Source organism: Neodiprion fabricii, chromosome 1 (assembly GCF_021155785.1).
Source record: "Neodiprion fabricii isolate iyNeoFabr1 chromosome 1, iyNeoFabr1.1, whole genome shotgun sequence".
In the NCBI taxonomy this organism is placed as follows: Eukaryota; Metazoa; Arthropoda; class Insecta; order Hymenoptera; family Diprionidae; genus Neodiprion; species Neodiprion fabricii.
The window spans coordinates 27779499-27805728 of record NC_060239.1 but is presented as its reverse complement, the minus strand read 5'-3'; the positions used below and the strand labels follow the sequence as shown (position 1 = coordinate 27805728).

Below are 26230 nucleotides of genomic sequence, written 5' to 3'. Positions count from 1 at the left end.
GCAAACGCTGCTGCATTTATGGAGCAATTCAAGACCGCCGTTTACGGAACTAAGAATTTGCGATGGAAGCTGTTATATTTACGAAGATGTAATTCGATTTAACCTGGAAAAATCCTCCTCTCTTCTCACATCCCCATCCCAATCAATCGCAGTTTTCTCCACCGCACTGCGTTTTGTCCGCCTCCTCGATGACGATTAATCGCATGTAACCGTGTTCCGCAGGCGGGTAAGAGAATCCCGACTGCCCGACTCGCTTCCCTAATCCTCGGCGCTTCATCGGAATACGAATCGTTAAGTCGTCGTTATAAGGTTTGTAAGGACTCGGAGGTACCGGGTGTAAAGTTTAATGGACCTGTGCCGAGTCTCGGGCCACGAATTACGATGGACTTAACGCGCCAACCGGCCAAGCGTTACACAGGCGTAACTGCTCTCTTCTTCTCGGGCAAGGGGGAGAGAATCAGCTCGGTTTTATGGAGCTTGCAGAGCGTTATGCAACGCTTTTAAAATTATTGCATTTCAATGCGCCGCTCCCCGCGACACAGCTATGCGTGTATGTAAGAGGAAAAATGCGATTGTTTAACGAAATTATTCCTGATTACCAACCCTGCGATACACCCGAAGTCCTCCGTTTATTCTCTTCGCCGCAGGTATAATACAGCGTAATACAAGCGTACCTACGTGGCGTCTTTCACCTCCGAAATCCTAAGATATTCCAACCGTGTCACAAGGCTTGCCAGGGCGATGATGCTAACGGTGTGCCGAGTATATCGCCAGTAGATCACACACCCGCGACACACTCTGCAGGGCATCGCTGATGCTCCGCTCGGTGATGGATTGATCGACGATCCCCGGAGATCAAGCCTCGAATTTCGATCCCCGACGTCGCTGTATAAACGCGATCCTTTCCATGCAGGCACATCACCCTCCGTGCACACGTATTTACGTCTGGTGGAAGAATAAACCTAGGTATAGGTATGCGTCTATTGGGTACCTATAGGTTTTATAAGCCGCCTATCCATCAGTACATGTATAAGATACACGGGATCATTCTCCTGTTGTTGCCATACTTCGAGATTATGCCGTAATCCTTTTAGTCACGTTGCAGAAAAATAGCGAAAGCACAATTGTGTACGTGGCTGGAGATTTTTTAAAACTGCATGACCATGAAATTCAAAATATAACATGGATATGGTTCAAACTTATTATTCTGCATAGATTTTCGATTCGACATCGGTTAGACTCGATAGTTTTTTTTCTACACACCGATGATATTTGTATATTAATTTTTGAGCATCAATATTAATTAATAGCCGTATATTCCAATCACGATTAAATTTGAAGATACATGAAATTTAATAACGATACTTTAATAGAATTTGGTAATTGAATGAATTGAATTTTCATGCAATTGTAACTGTATTTTATAAGGTTGAAGGCAAGTGGTAGACGAGTTGAATCGACTACTTCATTCGTCGCAATATGCGTTGCCTGGCGAGTTTATAGCTATCGGATCGCGTGAAGATAATTAATATAATTCGATTAATATACAGCGTCGATACGAGGGTTGAGATTTCGTTTGAAGAATCTCGAGTTCCCTGAACCGTGAGAATCACGTCCGGACGATATCCATAGATTTCCAATTACCGTCGTGGAGTGGCTGGATTCCCACAGTTCGTGAAAATACGGATTCCCTCCGCATCTCGGTGGCTCGATTGGGAGCCATAATGCATTACAACCGGGGAATATCGAGATGAGGAGGAAAAGCGTCGTCAACTGAATCGTCTGAAGTGAGACACGTACCGTATGGGAGGGAATATTACCGCGGCAGATATATACGGACGGAAATAAATGAGATGCGTGGGCTTTGGTTGATCCCTTGATAAAAAAGAAAATCACCCCCATGCACCTATCCGCGCCTGCACGCGAGATTGGGGTCGGCAGACTTCTCGGGTGTATAAATATTTATATTGACGCGTAGTGACCGGGCGTCGAGACGCCGATCCGTCGATCGGCACGTGATTGTCACATCGGAACCCAGCGGGGCGCTGAGCTACAGGAAAAGCTGAAAAAGAAGCTCAAAAGAGACGAGGAAAAAAATCATTCCTTCCTCGCCGCCGCCCAAGGGAGAAAAGCCGCGATAAGTGGGTCGTTATAGCCGAGCGACGTCCCTTGCCGAGGCTGCCCAATGGCTTCCGGTCTCGAGGCGATGTGGTGGATTTGGATCACGAAATATAAGGATGACGAGTCGCCTAGAAACAGGAGCGAAAGTAAAGACGTACGTCTGGAAATCAGTCGGCGTCGGGAGGATTCAAATCGTCCTGAAAGTTATTCGTCCTTAGTTGCGCTTGCAGCTTGGTTGGACAACAGGTTGGCACGAAGGTTGTACAGTCGAGTGAAAAATTCGTCGAAACAGGGAGGACGTCGCGACGATCAACGCTCCGGAGGGTGCAGCTGAAGCGAGACAAGTTGAACATAATTTTTAAAAAAAGTTCTTTGATCCTGAAAGAATATTTAAACATAGTGATTTCAACTGTCAGTGCACCTTAATATTAACAACCTCATAAAATTAACAGTGTTCCATTATTTTTTCAACAAAAAATCCTTACATTCCTTCCGATTCTAGTAAATAGTAGCTCGTCTTATTCGTTACAATGATTCCCTACAGATTGTCTGAAATACTTGTCGTCTTGAGTTCGTTACTGGTAATTGAGCAAAAAAAAAAACAGGTATGATAATCGTTACAATTTTTTGGTGATAACTTATGATTCAAACACGAAACACGTTATCGTAATAATTCAACAATTTACCTCGGACGACTTGTGGAGAAATAATGCATTAATAAAATGAACTACTGCTCATCAGAATCGGGCAGGTAATGTGAATTATTTGGGGAAAAAATAGTAAAATAGGTAATATGACTTGTTTCATGTAGTTGAAACGATAAGCGAGTTTACAGGTTAAGTTTAATATGTTTTAAAACGTTTTCCTGGATCACGGGAATCTTTTTGGTTGGACTTAACTAGATCAGCTTCACTGACGCTGCTCAAAGTATTTTTCGATCAAGTTTTTGTTTCGACGCTTCTTTTTCCGGACTGTAAGTCCCGTACATCCTTAAAGTCATTTGCCAAGTACGGTACCTCATACAGTTCATATTGAATTTTGAAACGATGGCGTTCTTCACCGCACATCGCGAAGGCTGCGGCCGACGCCTCGTCCTGCACACCCTCTCGGCGGATCGTTGGCCCCTGAAATAACCATGGATTCGACGGATAGAGGTGTATGTATAGCGACGAAGCCCAATTTCCTCCAGTGCAAACACCCCAAAAGAGTCCCCTTAGCCGACCGGTTACGCCCTGAAATTTGCATGAAATTGCTTATTAAATTACTAAGTTTTTCGCAAAGATTTAGCGAGACTGGAGCCATTTGTCTTTCGGCTTTTAATTCACCCCCCCCTCCGCCCCTATTAATAAAGCTCGAGTGATGTATTGGTTTTTAGGCGCGGACGCCAACTTTTTGAATAATTTCAACTGGCGCCCGATAAATTTACTCCTCAAATTTATATTATTTCCACCTGGACATGTATATTTTTTAATCTACAGACTATATACTTATACAATATTGGCGTTATACCTTTACAGCGAATCTGCAGACTATCAAAAATTTCCAAGATGACACGGTTTATATCCCGTGCATTTTTCATTCCCCCAAAAGCTATGTCACTGTATTTGACCGAGATACTAAAAAAATAAATTTCGAAGTCTGTAACTAACAAAAATGATTGCAGAGAAATTAGTAATCGGTGTACCTGTGTGTACCTGTATAGTAAAAAAATGACCGTAACAGTCTTGTCGAAAAATTGTTCATCCAAAAATATCAAACAATGAAGAAAGGTTTGAAAGGCAAAGCTGCACACAGGGAATAACGAGTGTTCTAAAAACCTGTTTGAGACAGATTTTCAATCTATAATAATTTTCCGATCGATTCCGTGAAGTCATATAATAAATTCAAACTACTAGATTCTGATTATCAATTTCTTCATTTCGACACATCGATAACCGTAAATAACGTCGTATAGAACTGATTCCACGATTTTTCATTCCTTCTGTGCTATCGACGTCATTTTTAGGGTTCCGTACCTCAAAAGGAAAAAATGGAACCCTTATAGGATCACCTTGTTGTCCGTCCGTCCGTCTGTCAAAACCCTTTTTCTCAGGGACAGGTAGAGGTATCAAATTGAAAGTAATGTCAAATACCAAGGTCTACGGTCCCTTGGGGGTGTAAAAAATTCAAGCTTCTAAGTCAACGCAATCGAAAGACACGGCCATTTATGCCACATATTTTGATACTCGCAAACTCACTCATCAAAGTCTACAGAGTACGTCCCGTTGACTTAGAATTATAAAATTTGGCAATAAGCAAGGTCTCACAGCACAAATAAAGGAAAAACTCCATAAAATCGTTACTTTGCAGTTAAGTATCGAACAAAAAATTGTTGTACGGAACCCTCAGGGCGCGAGTTCTACTCGCACTTGTCCGTTTTTTCTTTTTCGCTAAAATTCAACTCGTCGAACAACGAATCGCTGAAACTAGGTGGGAAATTCGACGAGTCGGCATCTGGAAGGGCGTCGAGTGTCGGCGGAGAGGCTGTCAGTCATATCTGGGGGCCGTGGCTTGTTCCCGTGGAAATCAAACCAGAGTTGGCGGCATGTGGCTTGACGCGCGCAATCTGTCCCTGACATCCCAGGCGTCGCGTCGTCACTCGACGCCCGGCGTACCGACGCGCTTCAAAGGCCGTGGACATACAAACCCTGGCTGCCTGCAACCCGAGGGAACATCGCCGATATTAGAAATGTTACAGCTTATATTATGCTTGTACCAGGGTGGCGAGAGGTGCCGACGCCGCCCCACAAACGTATATTATCTCCAGCGTGTGCGGCAGACGCGCACCTAAGGCGTCGCGACGCCGGGCGTCGCATCGGTCCGAGAAATCTAGCGTAGATGGAGGGTATACGTTGGCCGTGAGAATTAGAATTTCGCATGCGGAGTGTATATTAACGGAACGGAAATCCGGGCGACCCGATAATCTTATTTCGCATTATCGAGGAGTATTAATTAACGTCTGAGTATATACGGAATGGGGTCGCCGACCTCTTCAAGTTTCACAAGCTTGTATAATAACTGCGGTATTTCGGAACTATGCGGTGACAACGTGACCGTGAAAATTGTCGCGTACGGCGAAATTAGTCCATATCTTCGCAAGGTCGCGATTTCTTTCGAATCTTGCACGGTACGACCTTCTTCGAAAGATTCAGGAACGGTAGAATCTTTTTCGTCGAAAAGCAGCACGCTGCCTTTCGCACAAAAAGGGTTCTGCACGCTAAGCCGATATGCATTCATTATAATAAGAAATGGGAGCTGGGAGTGAAAAGTTTGAGCGGCTGCGGCTTATCAAGTTCCCCTGAATTTTATATTATTTAAGAGAATTCCCTCCCTGTATACATATATATCCGGCATCCCTCCCCGTTTCGCCAATCCTGCAGGACGCTCGGCTCGACGCCTCATGCCTCCTCACCACTCCTGCGACGACGGTGTAAAAGTTCGCTAAACTTTGTTCTTCTGCTCGTAAAGGCGAAGATGCATGGCATTTGAAGTTTGCGAAATGTAATTTGCATATTTATTTGTCCTTTAAAAGAGTTTAGCCGAGTTGTAAGCTGATTTCCTAATCCGCGCCGCCTGCAAGCTGCGTAGTTCTACGATTTGATATTATTTCTTTTCGCCGTCACGCCACGTGCAATACTCACGTCGTAATAGCCGCTACCAATGCGTCATTCCGGTTCTAATCAGGTGCCGGTACCACCTTCGAGCTTCTTTTTACCAACGTCACAGGTATACCTGTTGTATGGATTTTATGCAAAACGGAACGACTGAAATTCTATTAGATTTTAATCGCCTCACGGAATGCACCATTTCTAATAGCAGAAAGTGATTAATTGGTGTAATCAGCATGGTTGAAAATCGCCATGTTGATGTATCTAAAATTTATCAAGACTGCCACCAATGTTCTGTAGAAATAATTTTTTTTCAGGACTAAACTTCAACTCCGTAGGATCACTTCGGTTTCTCGTCCCGGTCTATGTTTCGACCTTATATTTTCAATGAAGCAACCGGAAACGGGAGCTGGACGGAAAGTAATCACAGCAAGGGATAATAATTCGCAAAGGGTTGTCGCTCGTTCCCTATTAATTATTCGTATAATATGCAAATCCAAATCACACAGTATGCTAATGGAACCTGATGTAAATACCATAAACGGTAAGTAAGTGTTTTGATCTGGGGACCCGTAAAATATAGTATAAATTCGCATCAAACCGGCACCCCTTACAAATGTCACGTTGTAAAGTTGATTTATTACGACGCAGAAGTGAAATAATATGCATTACCTGAAATTCCAGACGTATAATTCAAATTCTCGTAGAAATGTCGGTTATTCCGTATATGTATATACGAGGACCAATTCAATTTGCGATATGTATAACGTACGAAGACTTTTGCCACCGTGAGCAGAGAAGATTTTGGACTTTGAACGACGAACTGCAGGCATCCAATATTGAACAGTTGCTAAAGGTGCTTTCCAAGGTGTGTTGAATTTCGAAGCAATAAATCCGCGAAAGGTTCCGCCCGGAGTTCGCAAGCTCCCCATAGGAAATGATATAGGCGGTGCTCGGAGGAATCCGACCGGGCCGAAACCTTCCTTCCTTCCTTTCTTCCTTCCTTCCATGTCAGCTCATCTCAAAGTCAAATACCCGTTGGAGAATACACTGCGCTCATCTCCTCAGACTCACTCTTCCCATATGCCCGGTTAAAGGGCAAACTCTGTCAGTTTTCCACTAGAAATCCCCGCGCGACGGTTGAAAGAACAAAATAGATATAAAAAAGAAAAAAAGAAAAGAAAATATAACAGAAAATGAAATTACTCTTCAGTCCTCAATTTATAATGCTACCTTGACACTTGTATACATCAACGTTTCATACCTTATCTACCAGTTATTCGGCAACGGATTGAAAAATTTTTAACAGCGAAGAAAGAAAATCACTTTACGAATAATTTGTCCCGACGAATGGGTAAAATGCGAAATTAAATTCTCTCAGTAGAGACCGAACTGCGGAATTTAAGGAATTGTCTTGAAAAATTTCACTTTTCACTACTATTTTCCTTGATTTCGTTAAATGCGTTTGTAATATCTGGCTGGCAGCTGGGCCCGCAGGTTATACCTACGTAGCGGTAAGGAATTGGGTATTTTTTCAATTCTGCATGGAGAGACGCAACAGGCGGGTCTTTCCCACACGGGAGGAAATCTACCGTGGCAGCCCCGCGGTTATGTTCGGTTTGGCGCACGTATACATATTCCCATTCAACAGGAACAAAAACGCCCCCGCAGGGCTTTGCCCTTTAGCGGGTAGGCCGAACAATGTTCCGTTTCGACAAATGGCAGATCAAAAACAAACGCTTGACTAGCCGCCACAAAAACAGAACCCGCAGAGCCATTGTACAGGTGGAAATCTGAAAGCGTCGCGTTGTTTTCTTGTACGCACAGTATTCGTCGATTTGAATCGAAAATTTTCGAAAAGCGGTCGGTACAAGCACCGAACGTACGGTATACATTTTTACTGATATCTATGAAGCAATGGAGAGAGAGAGAGAGAGAGAAGAAAAAAGATAGATATTATTGCAAAGTCTTGGGGGAATATAACGCGAATATTCCTAGCGCGAAAGACATGGTCAAACAGGCAACATAAGCGGTCATCTAATGCATAATGCATGCGGTTCAATATTAGAAGCGGAGTTTCGAGTACGGAACGAGATGCAGGCGGGCTTTATATATATTTTAGATATATATATATATATACATATATATCTTGAAGGGCGCCTCTCAAAGTGAACCATATCTGTATTACGACGTGGGGTGGAACTCGCTCTTCTGGAAGAAAAGCGACTAAGCTAGCTTCTCAGCGGATCTGACATCATATTTATTGCCATCCAGTTGCACCAAAATAACACGTAATTTATTATCCACTTTTTTCTTCTCTCTCGAAGTACAGATTCCTTCTTTTTTTTTTACTTTTTACTTCTACCAGCATAAAACTACCGACAAAAGGTCATACGATAATACGAATTAATCACATGTATACCTATGTATGTTGCGAACCTTGCTCAACTGCACAAATGATAGTCAAAACGAGTGGAAACTTCGAAATCAAGCAAGTTTTACATTCAAAATGGATGGGTCAAAATGAATGGTTGAATAATCCCAGTTTTGGAAATACAGTTTCGTGCAGTGTGTTGAACAATTTTTATACACGGTGTAACTGGTTTTCATTGAAAAATTAGTCGCCAAACTCAATAACTGCATGTGCAGTTCGATTTCACTCAACAATCAGCACAGCAACGTAATTAAAACAATGATTCAACTTATTGAATTACCATGCTATATATTAACCATGAGCTACTACGACAGATCTCAAGTTTGGAAAAAAGCCTAATTTGCACACGCGGAAAAAGCGTTATTAAGATTATCTCATGTTCGTTTACAAATAAAAATATTGCAAATTTGCTAGCCGCTCATAGATAAGTTTTCCTTTCGGAAAAGGTAGAGAACCGTATAGTTTCAAATCAGACCTGTTGGCTATTTTTACCTTTTATACGTCAGACAGGCCGATTAACGACAGCTCGTCTTGATTAATTTAAAACCTCTGTGTGAGATTTGAGTAGCCATAAAATCCATAAATTACTGATTACGTTTAGTAATAAATCAATTGTACCAGGTTAGTGATACCATGACAGTGTCGACGATTAAACCACGTTCAAATCAGCCGCCATATTGAAAAGCATCGCGCGTACTCAGCGCGCGCATAGAAAAAAGACAGAACTCAGCATCTGCGCTTCTCATTGACAGTGTGGGGGGGCATCGAATGCGTGAAACGCTACGTCTGCTAAGAACTGAATTTCCGTATTTTTGAATGAACGCAAGTTATATTTTGTTTATTATCAGTGTAAAATGTTTAGCGCTAACCGTAAAACTTGAAACACCGACGTAACAACTAGAGAGATGAAATATCGCTCGAAAACATTTAACTTAACCTAAAAAAAGTCGCACTCATGTTTATGAAAGGCAGCATCTGCCATCCACTCTGTATAAGTTCATTTGTGAACGACGTGGTAACAGCGTCCAACGAATAGCACATCTGCTGAACAGCTCTGTATTAATATTTCGACAAACTTTAAACGGTGATTTATGTTAAAAATGTTTGGGTTTACTTATGCTCCTCGATGTTGTTGCATGTTGAGACGGTTGCACTTGATTTTAAGTAAAAAAAGAAATTGGGTAAATCATGCAAATAGGTACATTTATTTTTCTTATCTCATTGCAGTATGACGAAGTTCACTTTCAACCCATCAATGGATGAAAATTCTGCATCTGATCTGGCAGAATGGAAACGGCCGGAGCAAGTGATGCAGCTTCATCGATTGAAGCTGAAAAAGCGAGCGCTTCAGGCACGCATGAACAGAACTTTGGTAGAAAAGGCTTTACCTTCGATAGATCAGAACAGTTCAATTCCTATAACCGACATCAGACAAGGTTCAACGACTTTGAAGCGTAAAAACCCATTCTCTAAAAATGTAACTACGTTTAAAAAGCACAAAACAACGCCATTGACAGCGCAGGAATTGGAAGCGAGCAGCGACACAACCCTTTTTGAGTTGTTGAACATTCAAAAATCGGGAAACACCGACAAGCCTGGGCAAAATACCCCCCTCTCATTTTCCAGCGTACTGACAAAACTAGAGAATGGATACGCAGAGGAGGAACCAACACCAGCGCCTCAAGGAAATAACTACATCCCAATAGATTGGACGCTGAATACCAAGATGCGATTCATGTCTCCGAAACCATTTGCTTGGAATGGAAAATTAAAAACTAGCGAAGAAGCGTCTGGTACTACTGGGTTTGTTCGCTGCGTGGACATCGGTGAAAAGGAAACTACATTGGACACTAGTCCTAATGCAAGGTATATTCAATTCACATCGAATGTAGACTTTGGTATGCAAAGAGCTTTTAAATTCTTTGAAAAATTATAATCCCTTCTTAAAATCGAGACAGAATAATTCATGAGATATTGCCATGTAATGTTCCGAGTAGTGATAAAATGAAAACTCTAATGAACACAGTTTGGTTCGATGTACTTACGGCCTTAAATTCCTGCAGCAATGTTGTCGTCAGGTAACGCTTAAAAATTGTTACATTTCACCATCCTCATAAGCATAATCTTTTTCATTCTCCTGTAGGTTTCACCAATGCTGTTTGGTATGGCAGCATCCTTCGCTACCTTGGTTAGAATTATTTCCTCGCTCTGCTGGCAGAGCTAGTGCTGCAATATCGAGCAGCCCAATGGCAGCAACAAACCAGCACATCAAAGACGCTCTGCACCGGGAATGGAGTGAAAGCTTCAGATCGTTGTTCCAGCTAGTGCGTGCAAGACAATGTCCATACTTTTACGTATGCGCAAACACGTTCACAGTTCTCTTCCGTGCTGCTGGTATTTGCGGTGTTTCAGAAGTTCACGCCCTTCTCACACCGACCACCAGAGGATTTAGACAAATTCTTAAGCAAGAAGGTAATGTGTATCAGTAGCCTTCTAATAATCATACATAACTTTTTTTGCAAAGAATTGCATCCCGAATTTTAACAGCGCATTTGTTATTCACTGGTCACTGGTGATCGGTAGCTTGATAAACATACCTATTCTTTGATCTGTATTTACCATGACACCATAAACGAACTTGCCCAGCCAATGTATACCTGGTGGGTAAAAGAAGTCGATAAAGTAGAGTCAGATGTTTGGTATTTTCTTGACGTTTCAGCAAATTATTGATTTTGCTGCTCAGTTGCCATATTATCTGTCTATTTTGCGTTATCTACTACTGCACATCAAATCTGCATTCCATTTATTCAATTTGTGCTTCCATTTCAGACATAGAGTTTACGATGCCATTGAAAAAAAATTCCAAAAGGCGGTCAGATACAACCGATTCTGGCTGCGATACTCTGGACTCTTCAGCATCAAATATGACAAATCCTACTGACACGGAGCATTTTAATGACGAAGATGAAGACGAGGATGGGCCAGCAGACAAGTGGTTGCAAAGCCTCGGATTTGAAGATTCTGAAATTAGAAAAATAAATAATTTGCAGGCATGGACCAGATTTTAAAATATCGAATTACTTCTAGTATAGTTGAATGCAATTTTGTCCGCTAACAGAAATCAAATTCCACTCTCGGGATTGCGTACTTGATGATGCCAAAAGAAAAAAAACATTGTTAACCAAATCTATGAAAAAACCTGCATTTCTTAGTGTTAAAATTTATGCAAACAACGTAATTTAAAATTCACGTGTTATTGTCTTATCATATGAATACCTGATAATTCATTTGAATGCAAATTGTTTCTGCTCTAGGCTCGTCTTACTCAGGATAAAGAGAGTGAAATAGACAACTCGGCGGAGTCGTTAATTTTCGTTCAAGACGTCGAGACGCAAGCTTTATTTAACTTTTTGATAAACTGTAAATCGTCGATCGCTTCGACCGGTGCCTTGGCAGGCATTCCTCCAACTCTTTTGGCGCCCGTTGCATTTCACGGCGCAACGCTGAAGCCGCTCAAGGTATTTATCGCCGCTATGGCCAGGATTCTTACGCACAGGGGAAATTCGGGAAAACTCGGGGAATTTTTTATAGCAGGAAAAAGTCAGAGATTTCGAAAATAAGACTGGAATTGTTCTTATACAAAGTACTATCGATCTTGAAAAAAACATTGTACTCAAGATTTTGTTTCATCGCACCACTTCATACATTCTATGTATATTACTTGATACCAAGCCTTCTTTCGTTTTTTTCTTACGGAAAATTGCTGCCTGTTTTTTGTAAATTGATAGTCAGATAGCAAGATATTTACTAGGTAATACTGAAGATCTTAGTATTAATGTGTAAAAAAAATTGTCATTATTCAGCGGTATATTTCTTGTAAGATTACTGTAAAAGTGTTAGTTTCAGGCTAAAATACCTGGAAAAGTTAGGGAATTTCAGATTCCACAAAGCGTACGAACCCTGAATTGACATACCTCGTCACACGTACTTATCACCAATCGATCTTTCGCGGTCCAAATTGCTGCGAATATTTTCATAGTTCTCAGTACTCAAGATAACTTTCATATAAATTCACTGTTTACACAGGTCAGAGAGAGCGTCGTGACCATAGATATGGAGAAATTTTATTCCCTCGAGCTGCGAGGACCGCTCTTACCGCACACGTTGCCGAGCCTTTGCCATTTGATGACTTCGAGTCACCTGGAACAATTCTCGGTCAGCTGCGCGCATCTCAATTCGACTATTCCATTTTCGCGAGCAGGAAATGGACGAGGTAAATTATATGCCATCTAACAGTCCAAACTCGTTCTCCGTAATACATGAAATTCTAAATATTCTTATAGGAGGTGCAGCCGCCTCGGAAGAATCTGTAAAGGCGCCATCTAACGTGTTTGGTGAAGAAAATCTCAGCGATTGCGGTTTTAGCGGGAAGCTGCTCCAACATTTTTGCTGTCCAGATCCGCAACGCATACAGATCTTAGAAAGTTTGAAATTCTCCAATGACGGATACGTGTGGTCTTGATCTATGTCGATGATAATTTAGGATTAAGTTTTAATCGAAAAGTTACGCGTTCACTAAGCGCTACTACAAAAGATAACTTTTTTTGCGGTGCAGTAAATTAACAGTAGCATTATTCAAAACATTCAGTACAATGAATGCTCAATTCGTCGCAATCAGCAATTATCTTGACAAAAAAGTATCATTGATATTTATTTAACTCGCGCCTTAACGATGCATTTTGACCTGTGACAAAATATTTGGCTTACCTCGACTGTTAGAAGTCGTTATTATCAATCATTACTCCAAGGTTATGTTTTTTTTTTCATCACGGCGCATTTGATATCGCATTTTTTGTAGATATTACACAAAGAATTAGACATGCGCTACAAACGATTTAATCGGCATGATTTTCTGCAAATTAATTAGCATCTCGAATAAACCAGAATCCACCCGACAATGTTCTGCTTGCTCGCAGCGCAGCGATTTTATTTTATCTACATCACGACAATTATTGTTATTTTATTTATTATAGCTATTAAGACGAAATACCGGCATCTTATTTTTTTCACGTTGTATATTGCGTGTTGATTAGGTTGAGATTTTCAAAAATTCACATATTACAAACTGTAATTCATTTTGATATAGGTGTATATTTTTGCATATCAATTGAATAATAAAATGCATACATTGTTTCATTCTGTAACTATATTTGAGAAAAACGTGAAGTGGATGTAAAGTGAACGTCGGTGGAATTTATTTCACATCTATTTTGTCCGTACTTGTTTTCGAATACTTTCGAACTTCTCTTCAACTTATTTCCAAGAAACTTGAAAGAGAACGCCACAACTATATCGCTAATGGAAGTTCCGTCATGTACTGCGGTTCGGTTTGATAACGGCGTCTGGCAGCGAGATATAGAGAATGTGGTCAGATTAAATGCAGCACAGTACACAGTTTCTCAGTTAATTTCCGACGAGTTTTCATTTTCTGATAGGATAATATTTGAGTCCACCCTTTCAGTCCGCGTTGCAAGAAAATAAGAAACCTGACCAAGCATTATAACTAATGTTTTTCATGCATCACGAAACGGAAGTTTACTGCATTCTAATACGTATCGGTCTACCCATAGCACTGTTAGGAAATCGTATTTTCTGAGAACCGTTGATCAGTGACGGAGATACGGCAATGTGATTAACAGTTTTCGAAACATTCAAAAATTTCCATCTGCGTTCTGAAGTGGAATTATCGCTTCGAATATTCGTGTATACTTGGCTTAGTACGAACTCTAAGGTACCGTAACATAGCGTGGATCACAAAAGTGAATATGAAAGTTGTAAGGTATGAATTTCAAAACGAGTTACAGTACGCGCTTTTCACTTTCGCGATACTCGAGGCGTACTTTTTTACCTGAACACTTCCTGTTTTGATCGGTACATATTAACAAATTGTGTTTGAAAATTAGTCGAAAATTCGAATCAACTTTTTACGCATCATTGAGACCTAACGACTAGATTTTATAGTCCGAATATAATGACTCGTTAGTGCAAGTGATTTTATATAAAACCCTGCTCCATAACAACGTTTCCAATGACATTCCGGCAGCCTTGGTCACTTTCCCGACAGACTCTAGTCGGCTCGATTATCGGTAACGCGTAGTCGTCCGCCTGCCGCGAAGAGTGTATTTTTGAAGCGACGCGGGGGGTTGGCTATCCCTAAAAATAACGAATCGATATGAACTGCCCCCGAAACGGGGATTCAAGATTCCACCGGAGGGTTTTCGGCCCGCGAGTTGCGAGCTGCAGGGGGTCGGTCCGAGGGCTGCGTCCTTCGTCCTGCGGCGTCGCGCATACCCGTAATAACACCCCTGTTTCACCGTGAACGCGTACATACGCGTATACGTATGTAGACTCGCGTGATATCGATTGTGTGCTTTGAGCAATTAATGTCCTTTTCTCCCATACGACGTGCAAATTTCCATGAATTCCTCGTCGCCCCCGCGTTTCGCCCCCGCGGTAATTCCCGTCTGATCCTTTGAGTGGAAGGGATTTTTGCCCAAGTAAACATCGTCGTGGATCAAGAGTTGAGAATTTGGACAGAACGCACGGCGATAAAACAACGTAATATTTTATAAAGAGAATCGAGAGACAATTCCTGCATAACACGGCACGTTTTCAGCGGGTCGTAAAGTCTATACGCAACGTTACTCAGAGAGCAAAAGTCGTTTCTTCCGTTCGGGGGTCTCGCGATTACGGTTGACCCGATAAGACTACACAAGCGTAAACGAATATCTAAATGGTATAAGCGCGATAGCTGTTGCGTAATGAGAATTCAATGCCGCAGCCGAAACCGCATTTCATCCAATGTCTATAATTATTATAGGTCAGTAGCCGCCGTCAAGCCAAACCGCGCGTGTAGCGTTTTTCCGGCTCTATAACGAGATATCCCAACTTTATTAATACGCGACATATTATAACGCAATGTCCCGCATTCTATCACCCAAAGTAACGAAACGCGTACTCCCCGCGTCAGCCTGCAGGACGTGCGTATTGTGCGTGGATATAAGCGCCACGGCGAGGACGAAGAGATCCGAAATCGCCCCTGACTACGGCGTCGGTTGCGTGGGGAAAGTTGAGGGGCAGGGGGGGCGGGGAGGAGGCGGAGGGCGGCAGGGACGGCATGGCAAGGCGGGGGCGCGTCCCCTCGGCCCGCTCTCTCTCTCTCTCTCTCTCTCTCTCTCCGTCTCTCTCTCTCTCTCTCTCTCTCTCTCGCCGTGTGGGGGGTGTCGTCCCCCCCGACAGGGCTTTGCCCCCGGCCCATCGCCGAGTTTCCAGTCCCCCGTTGATATCGGGCGCGGAACGTCGAGGGAGCCTCTGCGTGCCCCGAGCTTCGCACTCGCATACCCTGCCGCGCTAAGGCAACGGTGCCCTCGGACTGTGCCGGGTTCAGTCAGCCCAGTGCGCCGACCCGGATCGTCGCCGTTTCGCGCGAGGAGGAAGAACCCCGAGAACCGGAAGGAGTTGAAGGAACCGGCTGGAGGGAGGCCGAGGAAGAACTCCTTCGGGGCCGTGATCGGAGAGGTAGGTCTGCATGAACGTATTTCCCTTCTTGTAATTCCTGTTAGGGATAATTCACCTGTCTCGCGGCTCTCGCGGCAATTCGCCAGATATCGCCTCTAGACGTCGTACGTCTAGGAACGCTGACCGTCCGGGGGTATAAATAGACGCGGTCGTATCCCGGGGCGGGGAAAGGGGGGCACTCGAATACACACTTCGAACCGTCTTGTATCGTCGTCGGTCGATTATTCCTAGACCCGTGGACCGTAGGCGCAGGTATATTTGCGAGGCTTCCGGGGCGGGCGAAAATTCAAACGTATCTCGCGAGCTTGCGAACCTTCGGTCGTGAGCTTTTCTGCCCGACCATCTTCAGCCGACTCGTTTCAACGGGAAACTCGCGATACCCGCCGTTGGTGTCATTTCCCCAGCATCTTCAACGCCTCCCCCGTTCGAAGATATTGATCTCGATTTACTCGTTAAGCTTCCGCGACGACGGCTCACTCCGGTTGCCTTCATCCTCGTCCACGCCGAGACAACCGAGTCCGGACTAATTGGCGCGTCGAGGTACTTGGCGTTGTTATTCAAAGTCGCGGATATTGCGCCGAGGTTGAAAATGCCCCGAAGAACCTCGGTCGCAGATATCCGGAGGCGTCGGCGAGGCGAGGCGAGGCGAGGCTGGGCGTTTGTATTTTTACTTTCACGCAGCTTTGAACCCTCGGCAACACGGGACGGCAGCTCTCGTTGCATGGGGCCGCGGACAAATTATGGATCGACTTCGGCTTCTTCCTCTGCGCATGACACGTGGTCCCCCTCGACCCCCGCCGAGGTCGGATATAAACGCTACGCGTATCCGCGGCGTCGTGGATTTCAAGAATCTCGCTGCTAAGACGACACCGGGGATAGAAGCGATTTTCCACTTTGCTATTCCCGCTCGATGACACACATTATTCGAATAACTTATTCGCACAATCGGTGGAGGAGCTTTCGGAAACCTAGGATACGTTCCTGCACCTTCTCTCGTACGATTCGATCGGATTTAGAAGTTTCAGAATTAACGGAATATATATACCGTACAGCGTATGTTACTATGCATTTTTACACCGCACGAGACTGGCTGCAGGATTGCTACGCGTAACGATATGTATAGTAATGGCATCGATACTGTATTAATCTAACCGCGCCCAGCTTTAAGCACGTATTGTAAAGTCTAATTTTGGAGAGGAGACCGAAGATCTATTTCCGATAATTTTCTATGCGAAAACCTCACTCGAGTCTTTTCTTTATCGTTATCCCTAAGAATTTCTCGTTTGTGAAACAAACTCCTTTGGTCGTGAGTAAAAAAAATTTACACTCACCGGATAGTGTCTTAACTTGTTATATTATTGTTTAACTGTAAAGGAAATATGGTAGTGGCAAAGGAATGATTCGGGTATATCGAGTCTGTCAACCTTTGTTCTTGAAGTTCGTCTTAATACTGGCTGTGTTGCGGCCTAGGTACACTGTCGTGTTTATGTTACATGTGCATTTGCAATGTGTGTGTGTGTGTGTGTGTGTGTGTGCTCACTTCCTACTACTAGCGTACACAACAGATAGCCTCGATCAATATTCGTTTTGGCGGGCCGTCAAACTGCACATGTTGTCAAGCAATTACTTAACTAATTCAATCACAATACTGACGCAATTGACCCGCGAAAGTGTAAAAAAACTCATTAATTGAAAACGAGAATCACCGGACCCCGATGATTTAATTATTGTCTGTCATTATTTGCTAATTACGAACGCGAATCGAATCGTTGAAACCACCGGACGAAAGCCGAATGAACTTTTCAAACAGACCCGTGCAATATCCTCCCGCGCCTTCAACCTTTTCTTCAGCCCGATAACAACCGAAGCGCAAAAAGACTGGCCACCGTTTGTTCAACACCATAGATATGCCGCAGCATGGCTGCTAAGCCGCGCATTGTTTGCATACGCGCGTGAATTTAGTTTCATATATTATAATATTTTTAATGAAAAGTAGCGTACCGAGTACGCGTTAATCTTGCGGTTATCGGCGTTGCAGAAGTTTCTACCTGCCGGCTGAAGGATAAATACCCCAAGTCGCAACAATGGGGGACAAGACTTTCAACCTGACCTGGAACAACCATCTGGCCAACCTCTCCGGCCTGTTTGAGGGTCTCTACAGAAGCGGATCCCTCACCGACACGACCCTGGCTTGCCAAGGCGGCATGCTCAGGGCCCACAGACTGGTGCTGGCCGCCTGCAGTCCCTATTTTGAAAGAGTGTTCAAGGAGCACTACGGCGACCAGCCAATCCTCATTCTGAAAGGTACAAACATCGTATAAATATGACAAGTATAAAGAATCGTGTCCAATTTGTGAAACCGATTCAGGTGTCGCGGTCGAGGAGATGGAATGCCTCCTGGACTTTATGTACAGAGGCTCGATCGACGTCGCCGAGGAGCATCTGGCGTCGCTTATCAAGACCGCAACGGACCTCGAAATCCGGGGACTTTCCGCTGACCACAAAAACGACGGTGCCTACCAGCCCCACACCGTCAAGGCTTCCTGCACGACTCAGAGCAAGGTTGATAGGTGTCAGATAGAGGCAAGGGTCCAGGCTATTGAACGGAGGAAGGGAAAAGGCGCGGGAGCCTCGACCGATGGGTATCAGCAGAAGCAAAAAGATCAGGACGTTAAGCTCGAGGAAATCGAGGACGACCCGATGGTCGTCGAGGCCGAGGAGAACTTCGAGTCGTCGATGGATACGCCCGACGAGCAAATCGTGAGTGTTGCCTTGATCAACGGTCGGATCGCGGATCGCTGTACTTACTTATCTGTTCCCGTTAATTCTCCAGAGACGAATCCCACCGCCAATGTACAAGCGCGAGACGAGGTACAAAGGCCAAAAACGAGTCCCCGTTGGTCGCGTGCCCAGGAACACGGACGTTCTTGACATAAAGATAAAGGACTGCGTCTCACTGAAGAATTCACCCGGTGAAGATCTCTTCGAGGAGAGCATGTCCCTACCTGCCGTCAAAGAGGAACCCTCCTTCGGCAATTGTCCCGACCCCACCGTACCCACTGTTCAGCTGAATGAAGAGCCCTTCGAGCAGGATCAAGATCTCGATAATTTGGTAAGCCATTGATCGATACGTACTTGTACAACTCAAAGATTAATTCTCCTTCGTATCGTTTCAATCGACCTTCCCTGTAAGACCAGTATGTATACCAAATTATATATACCAAAGTTTGTGGACGTTGCTCAGGATCCTTATAATTTGCATCGAAAAAGCGGGTAGGGGTAAAACAACCAGTATAACCGATTGATGCGAGGAGCCAGAATATCGGATTCTCTCGGACCCGACAGTCTTATCGTAGAGTTTATAATTGTGGAGAGTTGAAGTACAGAAAATTGAAAACATAGTTATATAGCGAAATACAGAAAGACAAGGTACAGAAACGTCAATGCATTGAACAGTAAAATTGAGAATCCGTATCCGGTTCTATATTATCGAGAGGAATTCTGACGATTCTACAGTTTGGCATTCTACATTCTCACCTTTCCAATCTTTTACCTCTCCATACTTCGAGTTCCAGCATTTTTAAATTCTATGCAACAAGTTTTCGCTGTTTCAAAAATTCGATACCGTGCCCCATCGATTTTTTGATCTTTCCATATTTTTAACCTCACCCGAACACAGGCGCAATACCAGCCGCAACGTATAATCGGCAATGACTTTCCCTCAGGGATCAACCAGCGGGGCTGCTTCAACGGAAACGACGTCAAAGTCTCACTCGAGTTCTGGAAAGTCCGAGGTAACGGGAAAAAGGGTCAGCTCTAAAGAGCACAAGGCACAATACAAACCGTTCTCGTGCGACCTTTGCACCCTGGCATTTACGAGGGCGTCTCACCTCGCGCGTCACAGGCGTGTCCATACCGGCGAACGTCCCTTCGCCTGCACCCTTTGCCCGAGGATGTTCGCAAGGCAGGACAAACTCAAGCAGCACCTCGACTCTCACCTGCAATGGCCAAAGCGACGATCCCTCGGGCACAATCTGAGCGGGCATTCGATCGGGGGAAACGAAGGAAGCTGCCCGCCGACGAAAGGCAGACGCGGAAGACCGCGGAAGGTGACTTGCTGCAGCTGACCAGCTTAACTTCTCAGCCGTGTAAATTCAACTTGCAGCTTTGAACAACAATAGTCGTGTATCTCTCAGTTGGTTAATTTTTGCGACGGATAGAATTTTTTTGACATTTTTTTTTTCCACCGATTTGTCGCGCATAGTAGATTTTTTTTTTTTTTTTAATTTCATCTAGTGCGTGGGTGTGTGTAATTATCCGTTTTATATACCTTGAAATTAGAGAGTAGATCGATGTTCTTCCGACTGCGGATCGATCGATCCGGACTTTTCTAACACTTGAATTTTGTCACATCAGATATCTTCCGAGCAGTCAGCGATGGAGGAGATCCTCAAATTCGGAGAGTTCAGTTCTTTGCTTAACAAATCGCAGAACAGTGAGAGCAATGCTGACGGCGAAGGTGGTTTGACATGCGTCAAGGACGAGGCGTCTCTTTACAAGGATGTTGATTGCAGCTACGGTTGTCAAGTGGAAAACGGACACGATGTTCAATGAAACAGCGATACTCCCTCCATCCCAAGTCCTAAGGATCCACCATAAAGTCACTTATACTTTTCAACCATGCGATTCGAATATTTTTCTATGATATACATATTACTATATTATAATGAAAATCTGTGCCCCTCGTAAAGTTTCGTTCAGGGATAATTACACGGAAGAAACAAATGATTCGGGGCGTCTAGCGCTCAGGGAATTTTGGGAAACAAGGAATATCCAAGGAAGTTGAACTGTCTGAAAAATCCAGGAAATTCTAGGTAATTACTGGTATTTTCATAGTTTTATCTCCGTTAGATATTGTTATTCGCTTGAGTTTTTAGCTCAGGATAAAATCTGAAATTGATTCTTGAACACCATAAATCCCTCCAGTGGTCTGAATTCCCCGGATTCTAGGCACCTTGAATCGTTCCAACGATTACACCGCGATATACGTATTGAACCAAAACAAGTGAAAAAAAAAACTGATAAGAAAGTTAGAATAATATCGACCAACTAACAGTTTTTTATACTTAAGACTGCACATTATAGGCTCAACTGAAATACGAGCTAAAAGTAGTTTTTCAATATTTTTTCATACACAATATTGTAACATATGATATACGTAAAGTACAAATATTGATATTCATAGCGATTTACACACACACACACGCACGCACACACTTGGCATCGTGTCCACGCGTTGTAATAGCTACAGTTCAAATTAATCAAACTGATCTTGAGTTATCGCAGTGTCCCTATTTATTTATAGGTAGCTGAATTTGGCGCCTGCAAAACCGAGGTATTTTTTTTTTTTTGTCTCCAATCAGAGGTAATGTTCCATACATTTTATTCTATCTTTCTTTTCTCCGAATTTTTTACTCTCCCTCAATCTACGCCAAGCCAATGCAGAGGATTTGAAAATTCTCTTAGATTTGAATGATTTATGGTTTATCACTATACAATATACATACATATACCCACGCACCGCACGAAAATCCAGTTGAAATATACTTGATGATAAAACTTGTATTTATTGTTGCTGTATAAAGTTCGTTTTGTTTGTTCATTATTGTTGTTTAATTTCAATGTTAACGTGCTTGATTAATCTTTATGAGCATGATGTATGTATATTATAGATACAACGTGTATACCATACATACATATGTATATCACATGACGTGCAATCTTTTAGTGTTCATTACTTTAGAAAAACAAATATATATACATATATATATATTATTATTATTATTATTATTATTATTATTATTATTATTATTATTATTATTATTGATAAACAATACGTATTAGTGTGCTTAGGGTATACAACGTACGATTATTAACACGTAATTATATTCTGAATCGTAATTATACGGATCTGTGCAATCTTAATTTATGATTAACGAGAACTTCAATATGCAACGCGGTCGTCCTTGAGTCAATCCTGTATTCATTAACAAAGAACCACAAACATCTCGAGAAATTGTGTGAACGAATTACTAATACTAGAATGGGTAATATATATGTATATAACAATGATTATTATTGTAATAAAAAGAAGTCTCGACTAACCACTTGTATCAACTTCCGTATTTCTTCCTTTCATCTTTATTTCATGTAATATGTTATTGACATACAGTATATTTTTACAAATATTTCCATTGTACACAGGTTTTTCTTTTTTCTTTTTTTTTTTTTCTTTTTTTTTAAGGGGTGAAAAACGAATTCGATTGGAAATATCTAAAATATTGACCAAAAAACAAGTGAAACTATTTCAACAAAGAAATACGACGTTAGGTACGAATATGTTTTCCGTACAATTGAGGCTCGCCAGACAACCGGTTAAGTTCCTAATTTTGTTTCTTTATCGATCTAATAAGTTATTTGTTACCTTTCTTCACAATCTTATTTGTACGTGTATCTATCTACTCATCTCTTTGACGAGGCACATCCAAATTGATTATAATGAAGTGCAATTACGACATAGAAAGCAATATTGCAAATAGCAATTTGTCCGCGCATATCGTATATTTATCTAATGAGTCATAATTAACTCAACCTAATTCCTATACAACGTAGAGGATCCATGTTTGTCTATTCTCGCGAGGGGCCAGAGAGCAGCCTCGGAATTTGCTCTTGCGAACGGTATACTCGGTTGGCAACAACAATTTCCAATATTAAACAAAATTATGTTTGGGGCTCATTCGTATAACTTCTCGGTGGCCTCTCAACGCTTCGCGCATCCTTATAATTTATTCATTTAATTAACGACAGATTGATAATCTTAAAATTATAACTTACGAGCCTACTTACGTATTCAAAATTCGCACTAATTGTTACTATATCTTATAATTTTACCGAAGTTTAATATGACATCGCAGTTACGTTGTTATGGTCATCGGTATAACCAACCAATGGTGTCTGCACTCGTTTTCAGTAATAATGTAATTTCAATCGGTTTCTCGAAACTTTTTTTTCTAAATATTCTTTGAACTGTATAATTACTGTAGTTTACTGTAATCCTGACCATCGAACAGGAAACAAATTTGCGGTCAATGTGATCAATTAAAAAAAAAAATTAGTTTATCTTCAATCTTTAACATTGGATAAAGTATTTTTGACTGTAAGAGGTAAAATACTCGTTCAGACGTATTATGTGATCATCATTTTTGGCTCACGATTCAAACAGATCTCAGCTGACTCGAAAAATCTTTTCTGTCTTTCCCCGAAACGAGACTAAATTCTGGTGGAATTTGTTATTTGGAAGTTACATAATTTGATACGACACCACCGGTGAGAATTATAGTTTACTCTTGCCGGTTTGTAAACCTCTGACATCGATTTATCTTCCGATGTGGAATCGCAGATGAATCCTAGACCACAATTTAACAGGACCGAATAATTAACCCTGCCAGATGTGTTCTGGATTGGATATACAATAACTTCACCGACTTACTTATTCTCTCTTGGGTGTTTTCGTTCTCAGGTAAAGTTTAAAACTATCGCCGAAGAACTGGGCGTAAGCATGTGGCGAGGGAAGCAACTTCGTTAGACAAAAGTTGCACACGCATCTCTACGCGACGGACATCAATAAGCGCAACTACGTGTAGGTATAGCTCAAGGTACATAGTTTCACGAAAATGAGCCAACCCACGTTGCCTGGCGAGCCCAATTTTAATCATAAAACGGTTTTTGCACCTAACGCCGAGTCTCGTCTTACCGCAGGTTGTTAATTCGGCCTGTATTTCCACGTCGTGTTAGACGCACGAAATTTCGAGCCATGTTTTACTCACTTAATGCAAAAAATGATCTCGCTTCACGCTTATTGTACGTTACAAGTTTGTTTGCATGTGTGTATGCATAATATAGACAGGTACGCGCTTAGCCCACAATTGACAAGTTTATCATATAATTATTTAATATCCTCCCGCAAATCAGATTCAATTTAATTTACGCGACTGGTAAGTGAATAATTAATACATTATCAATTACTGCGAGTGTTACTTCACCGTTTTTTCTTTTCTCTCTTATTCTTTTACAATCTCGTTTTATATTCCCTTTTCTTTCTTTACTTCTACTTTAAAGATTTCTTCACCCGTCAACAGTGATTTATACTTCTATGAATCGTGTAACATACTCAATATCACGCTTTCGTCAAGCATAATAAATGTGTTAAGTCGTTTATGAAAATTACACACGTTCAACATCGATATTGTACAATAAACATTTTACAGCTAAACGGCAATATTGTATTATTATGTTCCTATAATATATATATACTTATTTCTGTGTCCATGTATAATAATAATAATATGTGTATATGGATGTATATAGTATAGATTTATGTTCGTATAAATAATCTGCATTTGCATCACACGTAATTATCTATCTACATATCTAAAATTTACCCAAACGAATTCCAAAAAAGAAAGGAAAAAAAATACAAGGAATTATTACTTCGTCAATTACGGAATCTTCGTTCCTCCATATAAAAAAAAACAAAATATATATATATATATATATATATGAAAAAACAGGCAACGAAAAGAAAAACTCACCTTGCCGATTGATCAGGCATCGGTGAAAAAGAAACATCTGGAATACGAGCCGCGGAATGAGCCCATTCTAAATGACACCGGAAGCGATGTTTGTTACTGAATACTATATTAGCCAGGCGTCGCGCATTCGGCCAAAGCGTTTATTATTAGTCTAAGTCTAGGAGACATACAGCTGTACGACTATGAAGTATCGGCAATAGAAAAACGGAGGTGCGTCTATAACGGAATAACTACAACTAGAAAATGCCTGAGTCTTTGTGTAACGAGCCAAGAACGTTCGTGGAGGACTCACGTGTCCCTTTAAATACGGCAGAAAACGTTCGACGAGTGATAATTTAGAACGGGCTCGAATGCGTAACCATATTCACTAGTGAAAAGAATTTCTATAAAATATATAACATTATACACGTGGGTATATGTCTCTATTTGGGAGAGCAAGGCTGAACGTTGCATTTATCCGTGCTATTTGGATTTTGCTTAAATTTGTTTTTTTCAATTTTATTCGTAATTATTTTGATTCTGCTGAATAAAAATGAGCACCGTAGAGTCTAAATTATCTTATTTCGACTCGTTTATTATGGTAAATTTTGATATTTCAGGTATGAAGCAAATTTGCGATTTCGAATCTAAACCGAAATCAAAGGCGGTTCGCATTTTCGCGACGTCCGGGATTCTCCTGGTAAAAAAATTAGTCCCGGTACAAAAGGGAACGTTTTGTATCGCACGATGGAGTAGTCTGGTAGAAATTGTAATTGAATGAATAAATCCCAGAAAAGGATCGTGAATCGCGACAGCTAGCCCTGCTCCCCGTCTCGTCGCTCCCTTATAGCGTAGTAAGTACGTACATATTGTCAACACTGATATATAATGTATATGAATACCCTTATCAACACTTTGTAATATATCTATGTATAGTTACTTCGGTACAATACGATAAATTCACCGATAGTACTTTGTAATAAAGTGGATCGACACTTTGCCGATAGCCACGATCATAATTCGCGTCTAAAACAATACGAACGTTCAACGTCCAATTTATCCATGTAATTGTATACATCATGCGGTCGAATAACATTATAATATATATTTCTCAAACGTACACGTAAGCAAATAGTAAGAAGCTACGATCGTGAACAGAAGGTACACGTAACATGACCGTTTTCTCTACACTCCAAATTCTAATCGTCTCCGCGGCGGGTATATCATGGTGTAAAAAATTTGTAAACGGTTTTCAAAACGCGCGTATAGTATATTATCATGGGTACAGGGCAAGTATTCGGACATACATACGGGTTTGGGAAACGTTCGCATCCAAGTCGCGTATTACATACATACCTATGTAGTTGCACATGTAGGCGTGTAAGCCCCGCAGATTCAAGGCGCGAGGAGCAATATTCGCAATATTCGGACATGCCGTAGAGCTTGCAGAGCACGTTAATCGACACGGTTACAAGGACAGTGATTCCGGTCATACTTTCGGTTACCGACGACTCAGACGAAGACCGGAAGCCTGGCGTCGAGTCGGGGAAGACGCCATTTTTTCAAGCCACGACGCTTCGAGCTCGTCTTGCGTTCCAGGATTTTTCCAAACACTGCGTTTCGGAACTTTATTGACCGTCTTTGTCACAACCATATCTGCGGCAGTAAAAGAAACTTTAGTTACCGCATAAATTACCGGCTTATCTGCAGGGCAATGAAACCTCGATAATCGCCTGTAACGATTTTACTCCTTCGCCGTTTTACGACTGCAATCGGACGAGGTTGAGTAATTGAAATGGAAGGTAGCAAAATCGAAAACA

At 42.0% G+C, this 26230-nt stretch overlaps 3 protein-coding genes across 16 annotated transcripts in view; 2 read left to right on the top strand and 1 right to left on the bottom strand.

The window, feature by feature from the left end:
- The window catches only part of LOC124187937 (protein downstream neighbor of son homolog), a 97086-nt gene extending 83693 nt beyond the window's left edge, over positions 1-13393 (top strand). For 5 of the 7 annotated variants that reach the window (XM_046580121.1, XM_046580123.1, XM_046580122.1 and 2 more), the window contains 6 exons: positions 9430-10068; positions 10346-10674; positions 11032-11252; positions 11517-11720; positions 12289-12475; positions 12546-13393. In XM_046580121.1, coding sequence (XP_046436077.1) covers positions 9430-10068; positions 10346-10674; positions 11032-11252; positions 11517-11720; positions 12289-12475; positions 12546-12724 — 1759 coding nt within the window. In that variant the 3' untranslated portion in view covers positions 12725-13393. Of the gene's footprint in view, positions 1-8955; positions 9287-9429; positions 10069-10345; positions 10675-11031; positions 11253-11516; positions 11721-12288; positions 12476-12545 lie in introns of those variants that run through there. The other 2 variants (XM_046580125.1, XM_046580126.1) reach the window with 2 other exon arrangements.
- Positions 13394-15480: 2087 nt separating this feature from the next.
- Positions 15481-20870, top strand: LOC124187944 (sal-like protein 1). Of its 3 annotated transcripts, none has more exons than XM_046580144.1 (6): positions 15481-15780; positions 17819-18084; positions 18149-18540; positions 18614-18892; positions 19506-19928; positions 20197-20332. In XM_046580144.1, the coding sequence occupies exons 2-5, from the start codon at positions 17865-17867 to the stop codon at positions 19905-19907; spliced, it is 1293 nt and encodes a 430-aa protein (XP_046436100.1). In that variant the 5' UTR covers positions 15481-15780; positions 17819-17864; the 3' UTR covers positions 19908-19928; positions 20197-20332. The 3 variants fall into 3 exon arrangements, with proteins under 3 accessions (XP_046436100.1, XP_046436098.1, XP_046436099.1); XM_046580142.1 differs by having other exon boundaries at positions 15483-15780; positions 19506-19889; positions 20197-20870; XM_046580143.1 differs by lacking the exon at positions 15481-15780 and adding an exon at positions 16420-16833 and having other exon boundaries at positions 19506-19889; positions 20197-20870.
- Positions 20871-22082: 1212 nt separating this feature from the next.
- The window catches only part of LOC124187938 (probable G-protein coupled receptor CG31760), a 32420-nt gene continuing 28272 nt past the window's right edge, over positions 22083-26230 (bottom strand). For all 6 annotated transcript variants that reach the window (XR_006872201.1, XM_046580130.1, XM_046580128.1 and 3 more), the window contains one exon: positions 22083-26066. The gene's annotated coding sequence lies outside the window, so the exon portion shown is untranslated. The remainder of the gene's footprint in view (positions 26067-26230) is intronic.